Source organism: Pteropus medius, unplaced genomic scaffold (genome assembly GCF_902729225.1).
Source record: "Pteropus medius unplaced genomic scaffold, Ma_sr-lr_union100, whole genome shotgun sequence".
NCBI lineage: Eukaryota > Metazoa > Chordata > Mammalia > Chiroptera > Pteropodidae > Pteropus > Pteropus medius.
The window spans coordinates 17,670,924-17,692,118 of record NW_024354500.1 but is presented as its reverse complement, the minus strand read 5'-3'; the positions used below and the strand labels follow the sequence as shown (position 1 = coordinate 17,692,118).

The following is a 21,195-nucleotide window of genomic DNA, read 5'->3' as shown; positions in this document are numbered from 1 at the left end:
GATTTTTTGGATCCTTTTTCTTCTTTTAATGGACCTTTCAACAGTTAAAAGACAAATTCTGGTTTTATATTATTTTGACAAAATTCAATGTCTAATATAAATATTAACCTGGTGTTAATGTAGGTGTAATATTTCAGGATTCAGGTGTTAATTTGAGATGCATTTGTAAAGGTAAAATTTAAAGGTTATAAAAGGTATAAGACATTTACCAGTCCTTCCATTTCCTATCAGATGGCCACCATCTCCGTCATCATAAACAGCAATTACAGTAATTTTATATGGAGTATCAGATTGCAGGGGCTGCAGTATTACATTGTTTCTTCTGCCTGGGACTGTGGTCTGTAGGGGAAGTTAAATTATAAATTTATTATCAGCTAGAGGACTTCCAGATCAAAAGACAATATTGTTTTATGTATTCCCAAAACAGTACATTTTCTTCATATGTTCTCTTTGTTGCACAATGCTCATAGCAAGGCAAATGGTCTACACTGCCTGTGTGCAGCATGGGAGAATGGTTTTAGAGTCAGACAGATTTGGGCTCAAATCCTATATTAGCCATTTACCAGCCTCGAGACTTAACATCCCTGATGGAAATAGTGGGCAATTACAGATGCAATGCTTCAATACCCATTACTGAGTACTTCAGCGCTCAGTAGCACCTTTGTTTCCCTCGTCTCTCATTCTTACATGTTACATTTTCATGTAGTCCTTTGACAAACATGTAACAAGTACCCACTGTGAGCCAGGTATTGGTACTAGCTACTAGGAATCCCTTGGTGAGGGTTTCTGCCCTCAAGAGTATCAGTTTGGCTGATACTAATTAGGTAAGAAGATGAAAACAAATAAATGGAAAATACATTTAACTACTTCCACGAAGAGGAAATGATCAGAAAGATCTCTCAATCTCTCTTTCAATCCTAAACTTTACTTCTATAAACAATGTGAATCACTTATGCCAGTGATTCCCAGAGTAGAGTCCCTTGATTACAAATGGTGAACTGGGGGGAGAAATTATATTTTTACTCTTTTCAGAAAGTGAAGAGAAAATGCATATTTATACATGAGAAGGCTGAACAAACACTAAAGCATGAATTTCTTTGCTTTGGCAAACTAAGTGTGGCAATACTGCTTGTATAATTTTGATAGAAAATACTAAATGGCAGTTACATGTGTTTCTGATTAATAAAACAGATGTTCGAATTAAAGCTTACTATATCAAGTTCAAGTAGATAAAATATTTTATAACATAGGAATAATGGAATGATCAAGAGGATGTATCAACATTTTGTGTAATCTTCCACTAAACTATCACATCAATTAACTACTAAATTTTAAAGAAAGTGCTGAGTTTTTCCATTCATAACAAATGGTTATGCATAGCGAGGGCTATGAAGAAGCTACAAGAAAACTTGAATCTGGTTCTGGAGAGATAAAATATGACACTCAAAAAGTCTGATGCTAATTAATATTACATTAATATTACATTAATATCCAAAACCAATGTGTACTAAAAAATGTTAAACTTAGAGAAAAGAGAGATCAATTAGCGCTGAAGTATTTAAGATAGATCTTGTAAAGAAATTAGATTTAAAGAAAGGGTAAGATTTGAAAAGTCACAGCATTCGAATATTGATTTAGGAATAATTGGCATCATGTTTTACTAGATTCAGAATAACTGGCATCATGTTTTACTAGACTTAATTCCTAAAGTTTAATTAGGTGATTAGAAATATGCATTTCAAGAAATAAGACAGTTTTTCAATCTGTCTTTAGAATAGAAATGAGCTCTAAAGGCATTGATTCTCTATAGTGTGGAAGGCCATACTAGGCACATTCAGGTGGTTCCAAAATCATGTCAGAGAAAGTCATATAGAATGTGACCATCACACAAGAGTCAAGGACTCAACTGCAATCCCATCACACTCCTAAAAAATAAAACTTAATTTCACCCTCCAACTAGGTCAGAAATTATAAAATGCTCAAATGTAAATGAGAATCAGACTCACATATTCATCAATTGGATCACCAATGGTAGGAGAATAAATGATCCTGTATTGCTGAACTGGCCCATCAGCATGATCCCAGGCCACAGACAAGCTGTTGGTTGTCTCCCCAAAGACTCTCAGATTTCTTGGTCCACTTCGTGGTACTAAATAAATAAAATACAATAGAGTTATTTACCTGCCTGTGAGCATGACAGACATGGGGGTGGAGGGAGGGGTATAAAAGAAAACTTCTTTTACTCAAGTCGAATTAAGAAAGTTACTTGCAGATATTTCACCATTAACTAGGTTGTTTACTCCCTATGATAAAACAGTTTTCTACGGTTTTAATGTGAAAACATAAATAGTAAAAAGTGCTATATTTCAAAGCTATGGTTACATGCTGAACTTCAGGAGCACAGAACTAGATTTGAACCTAAATGTACAGACTGGGAAAGAAAGGCATTATTTTAACCACTATAATGTGGTTAAACACATTATAACGGTTAATGTGTTTAATGAAAAATAGAGGCCAAGCCCTCTACGTTTGCAAAGTACCCATTTGATGAGAACACCCACTGAAGGACAGAAAAGGGGAAGAAATCCCTCCTTAACTTAGGTCCCTGTTGAGAATATGACCAAATAAAGTTCACTCAGCAGTCAGGGACCCAAAGCTTTAGCCTGGAGTGTGAATGAGGGGGAGCTCAGGCGGAACCACACGCCCAGGTATACCTTCACTTGCACTAAGGTGGAGAAAGCTCTCACCACCTCTCACGCACCACCCACCACCCACCTTCCACTCCTCACTCACTCAGATAAGCCTTGCCAATTGAGTTACAAGGGAATGGGTGGAAAAAGGATTTCTGCCTCACGTGTTCGGCCCTGGGCGGGGCTGGGATTCCCCTCTCCATCAGAGTAGAGAGCCACGATGTTCACGGAATAGGGTGTGTCTGGAATCAGCCGCTCCAGCTGCACCGTGCGGGTATTTCCTGGCACCACAATCTGGAGGGGAGAAAATGCCAAATTCTGCCTGATGACAACCCAGATTCTTACCAAGTCTTTTATTAGTCAGCATAAGAACTTTGATAATAAAAGGCTGAGCCCAGACATGTCAAAAGCCAACTACTGTTTCCTCATGAGATCTGCCCAGCCCACGCCATTAAATGCAATTTATCCTCAGAAATTCCCCCCCGCAAAAAAAAGGTTAATTCACACTTGACCTTAGTTGCTTCAATTATCTTGCATTTATGTTTATTGTAAAGATTCTCAAATATAACATACTGGGTTTATGATAATTACCTAAAGAACATCCTGAATGTTAGTACACATAAAAGAAGATACTTCTATCTACATTGATGGGGGAGAGATTTTTATATTAAAATAAAGAGCAACTTTATGCAATGAATACAGGCAAATTTGTCTGAATATATCCTAACATACACAGGGACATGCAAATCAATATTCTTACAGAACACATGTATTGCTCATCATTTGTTTATCTTTGTTCATCATCACTGTTTATTTTTATAAAGACCTGTAAATAAAGTTAGTATATAAATTTACTTTTCCTTAAGTGTTCTGATTCTGTCCTTATTCAAATCAATAATTTCTGATTTCCAAATTATTACTCTACTTACAAAGCTGAATAGTATTATGAATTGAAGATAGATTGGGCAATTTGTACAAGCCAGTGAAGTACACACTATAAGATAGTTTAACAATAAAGGTATTTGTACTTTACAATAAAAGCCCATGTTGACAAGATTGAGCAATGATTTCTATTTATTACTGGAGTTTTTAACTCACATAGTTAATTTGCATTTTCCCAAAATTTACTTTTGCTAACTAATCTTATAGTTGATACACCTGCCTTAATTCATCAAAACCTATCATTTAATCATTATACTCTGGCATGTTTGTGGTTTGCATTCTCACAGGCTACCTAACATGACATAAACAAAAGTCTACATTCATCAGGAAGTGGAGTTTCTCTGAGACTCGGTGCCATACTAACAACTGGTTTATAATTCTGGGACAGCAGCCATGGCAGGAGGTGCAGTAGAATCTATAAAATTCATTTGCTGAGCTCCAAGATGACAAAATTACTTACAGATTCTGAGGGTCTCGTGCCAGCCACAGGAGAATACACAATGCGATACTGCTGCACAGGCCCAGGGGCAGGATCCCAGCGAACATCTAGGCTGTTTGGTGTAGGATTGTACACTTGGACGTTTCTTGCCAATCCTCTCACCACTGAGGAAGGAAAGCCAACACACTTTTCTTAAGTCTGTTTATACATGCAGAGCTTTTGTTATCACTTTTCCAGAACTTACACTCTGTAAAAGGATAAAATACTATCCTCCTTAAACTTCTAATTATCTACATACAAAAGCAGATGTAAAGTCTCCAAATCCAAATTTACCCACTGTTAGCCAATTATGGCCTTTGTATATATGGAAGCAAAGTTGTTGCCAATAAAAACAAACTAGTAAAAGTAGTAGTACAATTGGCCACAAAGGATTAAGGGATGAAAAACTGGAAAAGAAGCTTCAGTTTTACAACACATGTAATGGAGAGACAGGAGGAATTTTATAGTCTCTACCTTCTAAGTAAAAACTAACAACAGCTATGAGCCCAACTATTTCAGTCAGCCAGTTTCAATCATTTATTCTTTATTCATTCCTCCTTCATTCAACAAATAACTACTGAATGTCTTCTCCAATTAAAAAAGACAAAAGAAGAGAGAAATAAGATTCTCAGTTCTCAATTAACTGCCCAATAAAGACTTTAAAAAAAAAATTAAATCCACATATTAACCCCAAACTCTAGTTTAGCCAATAACATCATATTTCTAGACATTAATCTTTTTCCAAAAGAAACCATCCATAGTTGCTTCTTTTTATCCATCAGCAAGTATATTTCTAAAGCCAAAGAAATGTTCATAAGCATACACAAAAGCCTTTAAGCAATAGTACAAAGAACAGTAAAAACACTATAAACTGGTAATGACAAATGAAAGCATACGGATTTTTAATGCCAAAAAGCCCTTCTTCAGCAAACCAGAGAAATATGCAATCAAGTAATGTGATAAACAAATTTCAACAATTCGCACTATGAAAGCCAACTACAAAACACTGCTTCACACAAATTTATAAAGCACAAAGCAAAGCTCAATGAATTTTTGTCAGTGAGAGAGAATAACTGAAATGGCATATTAATGATTATATACACATTTATAAATCTTGAAATTATCATTCCAGAAGATAAATGTCATTATAAATTTTTTATTTCCTACACTAAAATAGTAACAGTTGGTGGTGTTTAGGAGGTGAATTATATTTAATTTTTATGTCTTCGTTCTATCATTCTGAATTTTTTTAATTTACTTTAATGGGCCTATATGACCTTTATCATGAAAAGCTAAATTTATAATGAAAAGGCTAGATTTCTCTGCCTTCTTCCTTACATGTCCTTCCAGTATCTGATGTGCGTCCTCCATCACCTTCAGTATAAACAGGAACTACTGTAACAGTGTATGGTGTATCCGGCTGCAGATTCCTAAGAATGGCATAATTGGTATTCCCAGGGATTGGAACCTAAAGATTTCAATAAAATATAAAGCACTTGATTTGAAAAACTTATAAAAAAAAATAATACTTCAAACAATATAATACTCAAAATACTAAGTCAGGACCAAGTCAAGAAGCAAGCTCTGTAATATTGGTATATAATAATGTGCCCCCATATGAACTGTTACAGAGGTTATAAAGACTTCTCTAGACCTCTAACTCACCCTAGGCTCTCTCTTTAGAACTTCCTAGAATGCTTACTTCCCCCAGCTCCAATGCTCCTCAATTCCCTTATCACCCAGGCACTAAAGCTCCAATCTATTATCCTCTATAAGTTCTATCAAATAAATATGAATTTCTTCAGTACTAAAATAAATCAGTTAACTCTTCCACTCCAGTTTTTAAATCATTTAGTTTAAACAAACATGCATTTTTCACTACAGGAAATAATTACCAGCTCCTCTGGACCACCTGCTGATGGTGCATAGAAGAGCTTGTACTGACGAGGATTACCCTCTGCATGGTCCCAGCGAACATTCAAGGTACTGGTAGAAGGGTCATATACTCTTAGGTTCTTCACAGTATTTAGAGGTTCTGGAACACAGAGAAATCACATCATAGTATGATCCTAACCAAGCACACACAAAACACAGGTGCACTGGTATCTCCCAGGAGACCTAAAATATAACAGGCACCCCCACAGTGGGCACCCCACAAATATTCATTGAAATAGTGAATAAATGGAAGAATGTCTGCGAAAATCTAGTACACGTCTCATCTCTCCACAAAATATTTTGGCCCCAGATATTTTTTTTATCCTAAAAAGTAATATATGTCTTTCTCCACAAAGAGACCGTTAACTCTAAGCAAGGATGTTAAAAACATTATCATTTTTAAAATTCATTTTAAGGTATTAGCAAAACTCTGTGCCACCCTAGTGTTTCCAAATAAAGTTGTGATTCTGTTCCAATGGTAATTGTCAAAGAAGCTACAGGAGTCTGGGTTCACTTACTGGTCTTGCCTCTTCCCGTCATCCGACCTCCTTCACCGTCAATATACAGGGAGGATACAGTGATCGTGTAAGGGGTGTCAGGCTTCAGTTTCTGCAGGACCACACTGTTTTGTCGTCCTCCTATCGTGGTCTTGAGTAAAACACACATAGTGTTAACTTTGTGCTCTCTATCTCACCAGTCTGTTAGAAAAAGCCCTTTCTACAGGGGAGGTGTGAGACCCTTGCCAATATCTGGAAACATGTACCATAATGAAGGTTTAAAAGATATTTTATGGTATAATTTAAAATGTAAACTATGTACCTTAAATCACAAAAAGGACTCTAAGCCTTAAATGGATGACCTCAAAATATTTCAACTTGCTCACCGCCAGCACTGCGATCTCCTCCCAAAAAGGCATTAATCATAAGTGAGCTACAAAGGAACTTTAAGATACCAAAGACTTGCATCATGTTAGAGGCTCAGCACCATTCAGTATTATTCTTACTTTTTTACAGATGTTTTTTATTTGCTTTAGAAAAATATTAAAATGATTCAGCAAAAGCTCTAAATCTTTTGGTGTTCCCCCAAAACACTACCACTCTAACAGCATTAGCTGTGTAAACTACGTGTCCAGAACGTTTGCCAGGACACACTCAGGTAGGGGTTCTCAATTGTCTTCACGATACTACCTTGTGGTATGACACTTTTTAAATTTCCTCCCATTACAGAGTTTTAAGTATTTTACTAATGGCTTAAGGCCATCTAGCTATCTTGTTGAAAGAAAATTTGTATGAATTGTTAACAGTTTACCGAATTCAGATGTTTATGCCATACTAATTAAAAGCTCATGAAAATGGCATGCTGCCCACAACGAGAGCACATGTGGATGGCTGGATGCACTAGCACAGTCCAGATGTTTCTGACTTCACACCCGTTCCCTAGAGTAGTCTGAGTTCCAGAGGAAACCTCAGTGAATCACTGTAGTCATCCTCAAAACGAGAGAACTGAACTACAGTGGCTAGTTTTAATAAATTTAATATTTGAGGGTATGAGAGAAAAGTATCAATATCAGTAACAAATCTGAAAGCATCCACTTAGAAGAACTAGCCTTATGAGTAGGCAGAGAGGGATCTGCCTACTCCTGTCCAACCCTCCAAGATAATTCGAGCATCAGTGATTCATTACTTTATTTCATGGATTAGCATTGAAATGGAAAGATCCCTAAGAATAAGAAACTTAAAAGGATTATCAGCTATACCTTCCAGAAGATAAGTTTATGAGACTCCATCTAATTATAATGGATAACTAAGAGACAGTAAGAGAGATTCAGAACAGCAGCTGGAGGGTCATTAACACTAAGAAAAGAAATGTTAAAGTGAAATTTAGCTTACTTTAAAGCTTTACCTAAATCTGGCCTGGCACAGACAAAAAGATCTGTTTATGACTTTAAAATATCAGCCCATCTAATGTATCTTATCTTATTTTATATAAAAGCCAGTTGGTTTTTATATAAAATTAAAAATTTTATATAAAATTATATAAAATTAAATACAGTTAGTATTTAATTTTGATAAGCTATTTAACTAAAATAGACACATTCTCAATCCATTTATATCAAACTACCAAAGTCTAGTTCTATGAAAACCTCAAAAGACCAACTCAAAAGTCATGCTGGGGATGGGAGTGTTTCTAGTTCAGCTAAATCCGCTTACCATGTACTATCAGAGACCTTTAACCATACACCTTAACCATTGCCAACATCTACTTCCGCTAACACATCTAAACTGGTAAGATGCATAACTCATTTGCTGGAGCTCGGCTAATCAGATGATTAAAGATTAATATCACATTTCTAAGGCTATGTGAGGAAATACTATAGGCCCCCCCAAAAGTCAACAAAATACTGAACCTCACCAAAAGAGATATTTGAAATAAATCAGAAAGCATCACCCCATCTATATAAAAATCATGGTGCTTCCTGAGCTAAGTTAATATGTGCAGTTCTAGTCACACATTTCATAAAAACAAAGTTGGAGGAAGTTCAAAGACGGACAACTAAAGTAAGCAAGGTATATGGACAAGAGCTCTGTTAAAAAAGGGAAGACTAGGAAGATAAATTAGATGAAGGTTGAGGTTATAGTCCTATTGTCTTTCTCAGAAACATCCACTGGGATAAATATAAAAATAATAAATAGTATGAATTAGGTGAACAGGATCCAGATCTGGAAATGCCAGATCTAGGAGATACCTTATATCATACAAAAACAGGAAAATGGGAGTTTGGGAAATGTTCGGCACTTGATTAAGCTAGAGAGATATAGATTTTAAAAAATCTAAATAGACTCAAAAATCTAGATATCTTCATAGATAATCCAACCATAATAGTTTTTTAAGGAAAATGCAGATTCACTGAGGCACCAGTCTGAAACTGTTCAGCAACCATGAAGAATAGCTCTTGTCTCTCATGAGGACATCCACTGAGTTTCCATCAGGGATGACATCAAATAATTCCACCTAATACAGTAAATCTTGAATCTCTCAAAAGAGTAAATATTGCAGTAAAGGAGTTTAAAAAGGAAGGGTAGAATTTGTTCAAGTAATAGTTTTTACGAAACAAATTACCGTTTGTTCATTGCCTTCGCCCGTTGAAGGCTGATAAGTGATTCTGTATTTCTGCACACGACCACTAGCGGGATCCCACTTAACGGTCAAGCTGTTGGATGTTGCATTGTACACCTGAAGGTTCCGTGGGCCACTTTTTGGAGCTGAAAGAAAATTGTTGAGAAACAGAGCAAGCACAGAGAACAATGCCTCCCCCCAAAATATCCACTGTTCCCAAAGAAATCAGTAGAGCTGTATACTTCTAGGTTCAGAACTAAATTTGACCCCATGATAAATCGTAGTCATTGAAGCTTAGATGACTCCTTAACAAATAGTAGCAAAGCAAAGTTTCCCAAGAAAAGCCTGTTTAAAAGAGGTCCCGATCAACACATTACAGTTTAAAAGCAGGCCTATCTGCAATGAATTTTGTGGTATTTTTCATTCATTCATTCATTCATTCATTCACTCATTCATTATCTGGCCATTCACACAATTCAACGAAATAAATTCTTACCTTGTGTTGTTAAGGGTATCAAACGCGCTGAAAGAAAAAAGAATTTGGGACAATATTACTAATATAGCTATAGCTCTGTTTTTTAAATTAATTTTAAAATAACAATGCCCTGAAGGCTGAACACCTACGTGTGCGCTCACTGCCAATCAGGTCATCGCTCTCTGACTCATCAGGATAGATGGCAGTAACAGAAACCTCATAGAGAGTGTTTGGATTCAGGTTTTCAAACACCAAAGTATTTTCATCTCCATTTAAGATGGTCTTAGGGAAAGAGGAAGAAAAACAAATCCACGCAATATTAAGTCACCATATATACCATACACTCATTGGCAGTTTGTTGACATTATCCCATCAGATATTCCTCCTGCTTTGATCCATGGTATAGCTCAAATGTCACTCACTAGTAGAAAAAGATGCTTTTCTGGCAACAGAGGTAAATACATATTTCAAATATGAATTCCTATAATTAAATGGAACATTTTTTGAAAAGGAAAAAAGAGAGAGTTAACACTACCTCCATCTTATCTGAGCTTCCAAAAGGTGCCCAGGTTATTCTGTAGAGAGACACATCTGAAGCTCCATGATCCCAAGTTCCTCTGAAACTCTCTGGTGTTACTTCTGTAATCTTTAGGTTTGTTGGGGCTGGCACCGTGCCTATCGTGAGAAAAGGTAGGAATAAACTTTTTAATATGATCTACAAATTTAATATAATAAAACTGCCTTCTTTTATTTTAATGGACTTAGAAAAACTGGCTGAAAACGTTCTCAGAACCAAAAATCTCACCAATTCAGTTCACTTGAAATAAGAGAGAGCTCTGAAAACTGGAAACATAACATGGCCATAATAGGTGATTTTTTATATTCTATTAAAATGGTGATTTTTTCCAAAGGTAGCATTTAGTAATACTCTTCTAGCTCAGAGGTTCCTAATCATTTTGCATCTCAAACTTTTTGAAAATCTAATAAAAACCATGGACTCTTTCACACAGCAGAACACATAAGCACAAACTTTGGCATATAACATCAGAGAGTACATGAACCTTCATGGTCCATGAAATGTTATGACCAAGTAACTCATGCATAAGCTTCTCCCGTAGTCACTAACCTTAGACACGATGTGAAGCAGGCTGTACTGACTCTATCCAGAGAGAGGGTCAACCCTGGAGCATTGATGACAGCTGAAGTCCCAATTTAAAAGCCCCTTTATTAACCAGGCACTCTAGTTAGTTTGTAGCATGAGCAGTTTGGAATGTCTGCCACCAGTCCTGAGCTTCCAGTGTCAATTATTTCTCTATCTCCCGGTAATCAAAGCCAACTACAGAAAACCCAGAGCCACCAAAAATTTGTTTCTAATAATTACAATGAAAAAGCACACTGAGATAAAGAGAGCAGTACCACTTTCACAAGCACAATTGTCATCCAATCATCTATTAAGGATGCACCTTGGGTACAACTAAAAGTTATTAGAAAATCTTAAGGATTAAAAACATACATTGCAGGTATTAATTTAGTATACTAAATTATCTGCTTCACTAGCCATTTTTTCCTGACTTTTTCTCTTTACTACACATGTTATATTTATGTAAAGCTGTCAGTCTACTCATATGTATAAATTTTCATCTCTAACCGCTACCTTTACTACCAGGTAAGAATTGATGTCAAGAAGGCAACTGAAATTACTAAGAGATGTCACATGGTAAGAAAATCGCAGAAGTAGATACCGGCTGATGTTAAGGAGCAGGCTATGACATTTGACAAGATGCCCTGATCATGTACAGACAGCTGAAAAAGGAGAAGCTTTTGAGCCTCTGGTGAGGGAGTTACTGGATAAGAAGTAAAAGTTCCAGGCTATAGCACTGATCCCGCCACTAGCTTATTAGATGAGGTGAAGCAAGTCATTAATTCTCTAGACCTGTCTACTATGGGAGCCACTAGCCACATGTACCTGAAATGTGGCTAGTCCAGCTTGAGATATGCTCTAAGTGTAAAATTAACACACATTAGATTTCAAAGAATTTTGATGGAAAAAAATGTGAAATGTCTCATTTATAATTATTATACTCATATATGTTGAAATAATATTTTGAACATACTGGGTTAAAAACACATTATTAAAATTAATTTTAGCTGTCCCTTTTTACCTTTTTTAATGTGGCTACTAAAAAATTGAGAATTACATATGCAGCTCCCATTACATTTTTTCAGAACACTGCTGGCTCTAGACTTCAATTTCTTAACTACTATTTGAATTAGGAAATTATGAGCTGAGCCCTGTGCAAGGCACTGGAGATACAAAGTTGAACAAAATAAATAAGTCTCTTCCTTCATTAGGAGAGAGCAAGCGGAAAGCAGAAAAGATTTTTTTAAAGGCAATAATAATTGAGTTAAATGCTATGGAAGTACCAAGGGAAGGGGAGCAACTGAGGTCCCTTGGAGAGGCAACAGAATGGAGTAGGGAAGGAGGGGCAAGGCAGGTTGCTCTGTATCTGCCTACCTTTCTCCTGTGGAAGCCTCCCCCTCTTCTGAAATCTGACAGCATACAATCTGAGTGCTGCATACCTCACCTTCCTTACATGACCCCATGTATTGTTAATTAATTTTCTTATCTGCATAATGAAATCAAATCATGAACTATTGAGGGCAAAAATGCTTATATTGTGTTACCCCTGATAGCTTTTTACATATAGTAAAATGTCAAAAAATATTTGATAACTAATGCAGCTTTTCCAAAGAAAATGTCCAACATATATCAAGAATTCTTTCTTCCCCCAACCCTCTCCCAACACACACATCAGTTAAATATCCAGAAGATGAATTGGTGACAGTAACCAATAGAATAATAGTAGAATAGAAATTATCATAAAAGAAATGGACCTAAAGGTAAAAGAGAAGAAAATAAGTGCAAAACAATCTATCAATCCAAACATTATTAAATATTGGCAAAAATAGCATTAAAAAACAAAATGACTCAGTAAGTTCAGTTACACATGAATGTAGTGTTGTTTCCCAATTATCAATGAAGTGTGATCACAACTCACGAGTAGTTTCTTGAGCAGTCACTGGCGGAGACTCTCCCTCATCATACACGGCAGAAACGCTAACTGTGTACAGAGTTTGTGAGACAAGGTCTTTGAGAGGGGTGCTGGTCTCTGATCTGTCCACTTCTACCTATAAGAGAACAGAGGACTATTTTTTACAAAGTGTTAGGTTGTGACATCTGACTGTTGTTTACTACACCTCTCAGTGCAAGAGCAAAAGAATAGCAATGTTGTCCAACTTGCATAAGAGATCAAGAACTGGAGACAGTTTATATATTTCTGAAGTGGAAAATAATTTATGTACTAGAGTCGTACATAAATGGATTCAAACAACCTAATCATTTTTCACCCGTTTCCCTTTATACCACTGCCTTATTTTTTTTTTTTTCAGTAACGTTCTGTGCATTATCTCATTTGCTATGCATAAGAAGCCTGTGAGACCCACTGGTCATTGTACCTCTTTTGAAATTGAAACCCAGGATGAAATGAATATGCATTCACATAAAAATTAGCTTTTATGTAATCCAAATGACTGGCACCATCAGTAACTGGGTGCTTAGAGAAACTATTTCTATATTCCAAAAATGCCCCTGCGATTCTAAGATGAATATCTCCCAAGCACACACAGTTTAAACTCATTCTCTGGTGAAGTCCCTCAATTTGCTCCCACTTTGATTCGGATTGTCATGGAAATAGCTTTCCACTCAACATCACCTCAAAAATGGTCACTGTCAAAGGGACACTCCTCTAACAAGATATTCATCCTTTCTCTCATCCTTTTCAACTATCATATTGTCCTATTATCTGACAAACTCTCCCACATCCCCTTGCTAGCTTTTATTTTTAGAAATATTATTAACATTTTTTAGTAATTCATAAAATGCAGAGCACCATATAAGGCATCTGTGGAAAGGAAACACCACTTAATTCTATAACTATCTAAAGGACGATTTTTTGAGATTGCTATCATACAGCAAAACATTTCTAAACTAAATAGAAGACAATCCAATATTTTATCAATACTTAAGGAGTGCTTTATTAATATAACAAGTTTTCAACATTGTATTAATAAAGTGATAATATTCAAAACATGCTCTCGACTATACTTGTTTAGGTTCTTTGTTAAATGTACTAGGAAAACAAATAATTCCAAATCTGTTTTAATCCCCAACCTACCTCCTTGACATCTTCTTCCGGTGTTTTATAGCGCACAATATATTTACGCACTTTACCAGGCGCAGGTTCCCAGAGGACATTCATGGTGCTGTGGGTCACATCTCTGAGTTTCAGATCTCGAGGTTTGGGTAAAGGCACTGGAGATGCATGAGAAATTAGGTCCAGATGTGATTCTCAACCACAAAACTCTAAAGAGTCCATACAAGTTTTCAAGAAGTTGTTTCGAGAAAACTTAAAGGTGTATAGCAAAATAACTAAAAAAAATGGTTACTGTGATAAAAGTACTATGATTCCACCAGGTAGAGCTGAATTATTCTTAAGAAGGCTTGTTAAAAATAGGATAAATTTAAATTTTTATGACAACTCTAGTGCCCATTTATATGTCAATTTTTTCTACTCTGTTTAGATAAGCTCTTACTTGACGCTCGGCAATAATAAATCATAATTAACCATGAATGTATCACTCATGTTTCCTTACCACACATTTCAATTGGTTAAGATAGAAAACAAAATCAACAGTTAAGTTCCGCTAAGAATGTGATAGAAAAACCAACAGTTACAAGAGTAAAGAATAAAGATGGGCAAAAATTAATATCCAATAAACTTATAATACAATCCACGGAAGCCTAAATGGTTAGAAGAAAATAAAAATGATAACTTTTTACCAAGTCAAACAACACTTTACCATAAAAAGAATAGGGAGGATAACTGATGAAGATGTTTTCTTTGGTTATATGAGACACATTTCACTCTTTCTAGCTTCTCATTTGACCAATTTCTTTTGTCTCTCATTTCAACTCTATACATCTCTCTTCCTGAATCTCTCTCCACCCTCATCCCTTCAATGTTTTCATCTCTCTGCATCTCTCTGTGCTCCCTACCTACACTGTTGCAGTCCAACCCCATATCCAAATCCATGACCACATTTGTCTTTCATCCCACTATGGGTCTTCTCTCCCAGTACTCTCAGAACACATGTCTCCATCCCTGGCTGGCTCCTCACTCCTTCCATCTGCCACTAACCCATTTCCATAAAACCGCCAGCTCCAGGCAGGGTCTAAGATATACAAGATGATTATTTGTTGTTCACAAATTCATTCTGCTCTGCCCTGTGGGGCAGTTTTTTCTTTTCTGCCCTATCATGCTTCTGTCTCAATTGTCTTTCCCCCTTGAAGTTTCCTTCTAACTTCATTTCCTTAGAAATGTGAGCTGAAACTCACAAAATTTAACCCGAAACTCACAAAATTTAAGCCAAGTCATCTATCCCAGTATGCCCTCCTCAACAACATGAAACTGAACTACCAGCTAGATAAGACAAAGGTCCTAAGTGCAATCATGGTCACTTTTCAAGAAAAAGCACCTAAATGCTAGTGAAACAAACAGGGAACACAAAAGGGATTAATCAACACACACAGCTGAAGTGAAAACTATGAAGGAATCCATGCACTCTACCGTGCTTTGTATTATTCGTTGGTACATTCCCAACACCTAGCACAGTGACTGGAGTGTAATAGATCAATATATTTTTGGATTGAGTATATTTTTTAATTCACTTAATTGAAACAGACTTACTCATGCATGCCATCGAGTTTCTACTTCAATAAGAACAGGGAACATTCTCGATCTTAAACTTAATATCATCCTCAAAAACTACACTCACCCAACATTCCCTTCTCACCAGTGCTATATATCATATTTCATGGATTTACAAAAACATCAATTGTAAGATGTACCATTATTTTATGTTCTATGCCCTGACTGACATCTGGCCAAGAACAATTTGTTAAGACAATATTGATTGTAAGATACGTCTCAATATCAGCCATGCTAAATGTGAAAAAAATGTAAATCCCAGTATCAATTTAAGATACTGCCATAAGTTTAAAATTCACCTTAATTCTCAAATTTGATTGCCATAAATAATAACCCTGACACTATACACAATTATGAAATTATGGTTAGCATCACTGGGTAAAAGAAAAATCCTAATGAACATATTTACAACAATAAGGAAAGAAGGAAAACTAGCAATGTCTTACAGGTGACTTCCCGAGCAGTGACAGGTTCGCTAGTGAGGTCGTGCAGGGCAGCCTGGACTGTCACTGCATACTCTGTGTTGGGAAAGAGGTCAGTCAGCTGCACTTCATTCACTGTGGGCCCCACACGCATCTGCATATGGACATTCCAAGAGAAATAAGACATTTAAATCAAACATTTCCACTTACTGGGGATAACCAAGTACAGCCCATTTGTAACCACTAGATTATAATACAACTTTTATTTTTTATTTCTCTGAACTCCATATCTTTTTTCATGCCAATGTTTTCTATCAAAGGCCAAAAATCTAATTTTCTATTTTTCTCTTTTTGTGTCTAAAGGTATAAATATGTTCATAATAATTACAGTCTAATGAGTACTCTAAATCTGTAAAGTCTTAGGAAGACCCAACAATAAAGAAACAAATGTCTCTCACCTCTTTGGGTTTTGTCGGTTCTGTGGCATTGATGGGTTCATATGACAAAGTGTAACCAGTAGCCCCCCCAACTGGTTGCCACTGCACATGCATAGTGGTAGGGCCAACGTCATAAATATTGAGGCTGACTACAGGGACAGGCACTATTGGAATATAAAAGCAGACATCAGTCTAATTCTTGTTATTCTACTCATTTTTTAATTATTGTTTCTTACTTATGTGCTAAATAGAGAATAGGCTGCTGTGAGAAATCAATGAGAGTAATACAATCCTTTCCTACCCATGCCCCCCAAAAAAACCAATCTCATTGCTCTTGCTACCCCATACTCAGGACTACATGTTACAACTATGTTATGAGAAGAAAAATTTAAAATTTCAAATGGCATTCCAGTAAGCCCATATGGAAGCCAAAATAAACACCAATTTCCTGAGATTTCAGTCTCTTTTTCTGGAACATCTCTAAGTTGACTATTCATTCTTCAATCATAGAATTTCATAGTTAAGTAATCAACAGAGTATTTTATTTCACCTTTCTTTAAAAAACATTTAACTGAGAGTACTATACATTAATAACCGGAACTTAGGGGATTTACAGGCTTTTTGAAGTCAAGCCCATGAGGCAGAGTAAAAGGTTTACAGTCTCCTCTTCACTTAACATAGCTTTCTATTTTTTGCCCAAAGATATAGCTTTCTATTTTTTGCCCAAAGATTGAGTTTAAAGTTTTAAGGAATTATCAGATTAATTTTGCCTATTACAAAACACATTTTCTCCCATCTCCTGCGGTCTAACATGAAGGGAAATAAGAGAAGACTTAAAGATCTAAGGAACTGAGCAGTAAGTAGAGTAAATTCTTGCCTTTTCTAAGTGGCCTCCTTTCCCCGCTGGAGCCCAGCCAAGAAAATGGGAAAGGAGCGTATTTTCATATGACCTGACAAATCCTAACAGGAATAAGAACAAGGAACATCTCTCCTAAAAGCTCTATTCAAACTCAAAGCCATTATAACTTCTCTGGTAAAGGCTAGAGGCCAAAAGGCAAAAAGAAAATAGAGAGATATCACTGCCAGGAGAAAGATCTGGCCATCAACACAACTGAAATAGTTCATCTCCGCACAGCAATTCTTCCTAATGTTAGTCCCGTTCTCTGCATGGTATCCTTCCTTAAGAAGTGAATAACTATGCAAAGTAGTTTTCTCTCTAAGTTATCTGTGACTATGATTACCCATTCCACTAGTGGGGTCCCAAGGTGGCAGGAGCAGCCAATGAGAGCAGAAAACCACTGAGTATTTATTGAGCACCTGCATGAAGAAGGCACTTGGTAAATATCTATTGAATGGATGTTGAATAAAGAAATGATTTGGAAGACTGACAAAATCCCACATGGGCTATTACCTCTTTATCTTAAAAAAACAAAACAAAAAGAAGATTTACTTTTTTAATCTGACTTACAGGTTTTTTCTGTGCCCTTCAGAGGCTCACTATATTCATCTTCAACCACGGAATACACATTCACAACATACTCAGTTTCAGGCTTCAGATCTTTCAGTACTGTGCTACTTTCCAGTCGGCTCACATAAAACTAGAGGGGAAATTTTAAAAATAATAACAACTTATGTTATAATTGCTTCTCCCTTTTCTACTATAATTACGAAGTAATTAACTACAGTGAGCTTAGAAATCATATTTCAATGAGGCCATTGTCTTTTGTTTTTGGAAACTACCAGATTATAATATTTTAGACAATCCATACCATTTATTTTCCCATATGTTATTTTCTTATTAATAAAATGAGTGGGTAAAACTAGATCATGTTTAATGTTTCCTTCAATCTCTATGATTCCAGTATAAACTCACAAACAAATCAAGCATCCTCTAATTAACTTTTAATTAAAAATCTTATTGTATGCTTCAATTCTTAGAAGCCATAAGAATTTAAGCAAAGCGCTTTCCCTTTAATTAAGCCCAAATGGCAGTGCTTGACTAGCAAAAAATAGGAAGCACCATTGTTGACTCAGTTCTGCACCATTCTACATCTCTTTTGCTCTTCACCCAACATTTTTCTCAGAGTCTGAATGAGGAGGGCCCAATCTCAGCATCAGGAAGGAGCAGATTGTAGGTGTTGTCTACTCACTTCTTGGCGTTTCCCTCCAGAAACTGGGTAGTATTCCACCTTATATCTATCCACGCTGTCAGCAGGAGGTGTCCAGCTCACTCTAAAAGAACGATGGGTTCTCTCAGAAATAACTAGGTTAGAAGGTGCTTCCAAGTCACCTACACATGGAAATAAAGTACATACACTCTCTTATTATTATATCAAGGTGATGAAATCTGAAATTAAATTGAAATGGTATTAGTTTCTATATTAAGCTTGTACGCACATCCTTTCACATACTAAGTAGCTAGAGTAAATCAGTACAGAGGCCCATTGCCCATAAGATCTCTCTGAATGGGCAGCCAAAGGGTTCTCAGCCTCAGAAAATTCAAACCTGAGCTCATTGTATTTCATTAAAACTTGATCCCACTCTTCTGATGGCACCACCAGTTTACTAGTCACTCAGATTCAAAACCTCTGTACAATCTTTTGGATACTTGTTCTCTTATCTTGTCTTATAATCAATTTATAATCTAATAAATTTAATGATTTATAATCAATATAAATCCTATTTAATAATAAATAAGGATTTGAGACCTGACAATTCCATTGACTCTATTACAATTAGTACCCAAGTTCACTGTCCTCACTATCATTTGATTATTTATATTCATGTCTTATCTCTTTAACAGAAATAGCTCATTATCATGTTTATTTCCCCTATAAGATCTAGTTCAGTGGTAAGAGAAGCTAATCACTTTTTTACTCAAGGGAGGAGAAAAACAATCAACTTTTTAAAAATTTGGCAATATAATACTATCTGTGATTGTGGTCTCTCTGTGGGTAGATATAGGTGAAATGACTAACACAGAACAAGATCTGGAATAAATATCAATAAAAATAAAAATATTAAGTTCAGTATGACCACTAGAAAAATGTTAAAAATTTAAAGAGAATTAATCCAATGACTCTATGAGCACGGCAAATCATTCTCATATAAATTCTTTCTACTTTCCTTGTAAGCCAAAGCTGGAGAAAGCATTTCCATTCTTAGTATCCTAACCTTTATTGTATTTGGGTCATAATCAAGCCTACAAAATTATCAAGCAATTTTACTGTCTGGGAAACTAGAATGAATGCAACTATTACAGAGTCGACAAAAAAAAAATAATAAAGGAAAATAGATAAAAGATGTTTTCATCCCTACTCAAAGTTCTCTCCAACTAAATAAAACTACAACTCTCTCAGCTAATCCAGAGCCAGAAGCATACAAATTCTGGCTTCCTGGCTGGTCCATTTCTCCAGGGAAAAGGTCAGTCTGTTGTTCAAAATCCAAAAAGAAAATCTGTAAAAGTTTGGAGAAATTCAAGAAGGAACAGTCAAATAAATGAATCCCCAGTACCTAAAGCATGTGAACTATTTCTACCACATTATTTGTTAAATTCATTCCAACTTTTCCAAAACTAAAATAAATTAATAAAAGACAATCTTTACCATAATCTACATGTATTTAAAAAGAAACTTTTATCATATAATAAAGACCACAATTTTTGTCATTAATTTTCCAAAAGCCTTCAATTTTGCATTTTGTCCTGTGATTTATACAGATAGTAATCATTTTGCACTACTCTTTGTCACTACAGGTTCAGTTCCACAAATTTATTTCCAAATTGTAATTTCTTATCAATACCTACTTTTATTCAAAAATCTCTAAAAACATCTTTGACCATTTGAATAAATAATTTAATTCCTCTAAATCTCAGTTTCTTCACATGAAAAGGCATCTGTCATTTCTAAAAGTCCAAACTCTAAAATTGTAATTTCTCTGTATATTTAAGGGATACAAGTGCAAAGTATCAAACCTGACCATCTATAGTTGAGGCAAAGCAAATCAGATATAAGACCCCTCTTTCATTCCTAATCAAAAAAAAAAAAAAGAGAACTTACCAAATTTTAAAAAACAAAAATCTAGAAACGATCATTTAATAGAAACTTAGTAATTATAAAGATGCTTTACAAAAAAAAAAATATATATATATATATATACACTAGAAAAGAAAGTATCTCTCTTTCCCTCTCTTCCCCAACCCCCATTTATGTGTGTGTGTGTGTATGTCTATGTCTGCGTGTGTCTGTGTCTGTGTGTCTGTGTCTGTGTGTGTAATCAGTGTACAGGCACATATAAACTAAAAGTATCCTCGAATAAGATAGAAGTCATTTCTAGTTTGATGTTGTCAGAAACAAATAAAAAAAAAAAATCAGGGACTAAACCAATGATTCTCATGGAGGGCAGTATTCTCTTCAGCAGACATTTGGATTATTCTAAAGATATTTTTAGTTATCACAAATTAGGGGGTGCTAGTGGCATCCAGTGGGCAGAGCCCAGGAATGCCACTAAACATCTCACAATGCACAAGAGTCCCCTCCCCCAAAATATTATCACTGCTGAGGGTGGAAACCCTGGGCTAACCTTACCTGGGCCTTTGACACTGTTACACAAGTTAATGGTGAGATCATCCACGATCCTGGAGAGTGATTCAAAATCTGCCACGTTGTATGCGTGGATGTCATCAGGATCTGTTGCTATCATCTTTAATTCAACTTCATCAGCATTTTTAATACCTCAAAAATAAAGATATATGCAAAGTGAAAGCACTTCTCAGAAAAAAAATAATGGAAGCAAATATTTTACAGGCTACCCTTATACAGTCAATGTTAACTAGAACAAAAATATTATTTTTCTCAATAATAAAATGATTA

General features: G+C 35.7%; 1 protein-coding gene across 4 annotated transcripts in view; it reads right to left on the bottom strand.

Annotated features, from left to right (window-relative positions):
• Positions 1-21,195, bottom strand: part of COL12A1 (collagen type XII alpha 1 chain) — a 110,611-nt gene that overhangs the window by 42,025 nt on the left and 47,391 nt on the right. For all 4 annotated transcript variants that reach the window (XM_039853256.1, XM_039853254.1, XM_039853257.1 and 1 more), the window contains 18 exons: positions 20,911-21,057; positions 18,475-18,614; positions 17,793-17,922; positions 16,346-16,488; positions 15,912-16,041; positions 13,873-14,009; positions 12,697-12,826; positions 10,173-10,312; positions 9,787-9,919; positions 9,659-9,685; positions 9,166-9,308; positions 6,564-6,693; positions 6,006-6,145; positions 5,449-5,578; positions 4,093-4,235; positions 2,855-2,984; positions 2,007-2,149; positions 210-339 (listed from right to left, as the gene is read on the bottom strand). In XM_039853256.1, the coding sequence (XP_039709190.1) occupies positions 210-339; positions 2,007-2,149; positions 2,855-2,984; positions 4,093-4,235; positions 5,449-5,578; positions 6,006-6,145; positions 6,564-6,693; positions 9,166-9,308; positions 9,659-9,685; positions 9,787-9,919; positions 10,173-10,312; positions 12,697-12,826; positions 13,873-14,009; positions 15,912-16,041; positions 16,346-16,488; positions 17,793-17,922; positions 18,475-18,614; positions 20,911-21,057 (2,346 nt within the window). The remainder of the gene's footprint in view (positions 1-209; positions 340-2,006; positions 2,150-2,854; positions 2,985-4,092; positions 4,236-5,448; positions 5,579-6,005; positions 6,146-6,563; positions 6,694-9,165; positions 9,309-9,658; positions 9,686-9,786; positions 9,920-10,172; positions 10,313-12,696; positions 12,827-13,872; positions 14,010-15,911; positions 16,042-16,345; positions 16,489-17,792; positions 17,923-18,474; positions 18,615-20,910; positions 21,058-21,195) is intronic.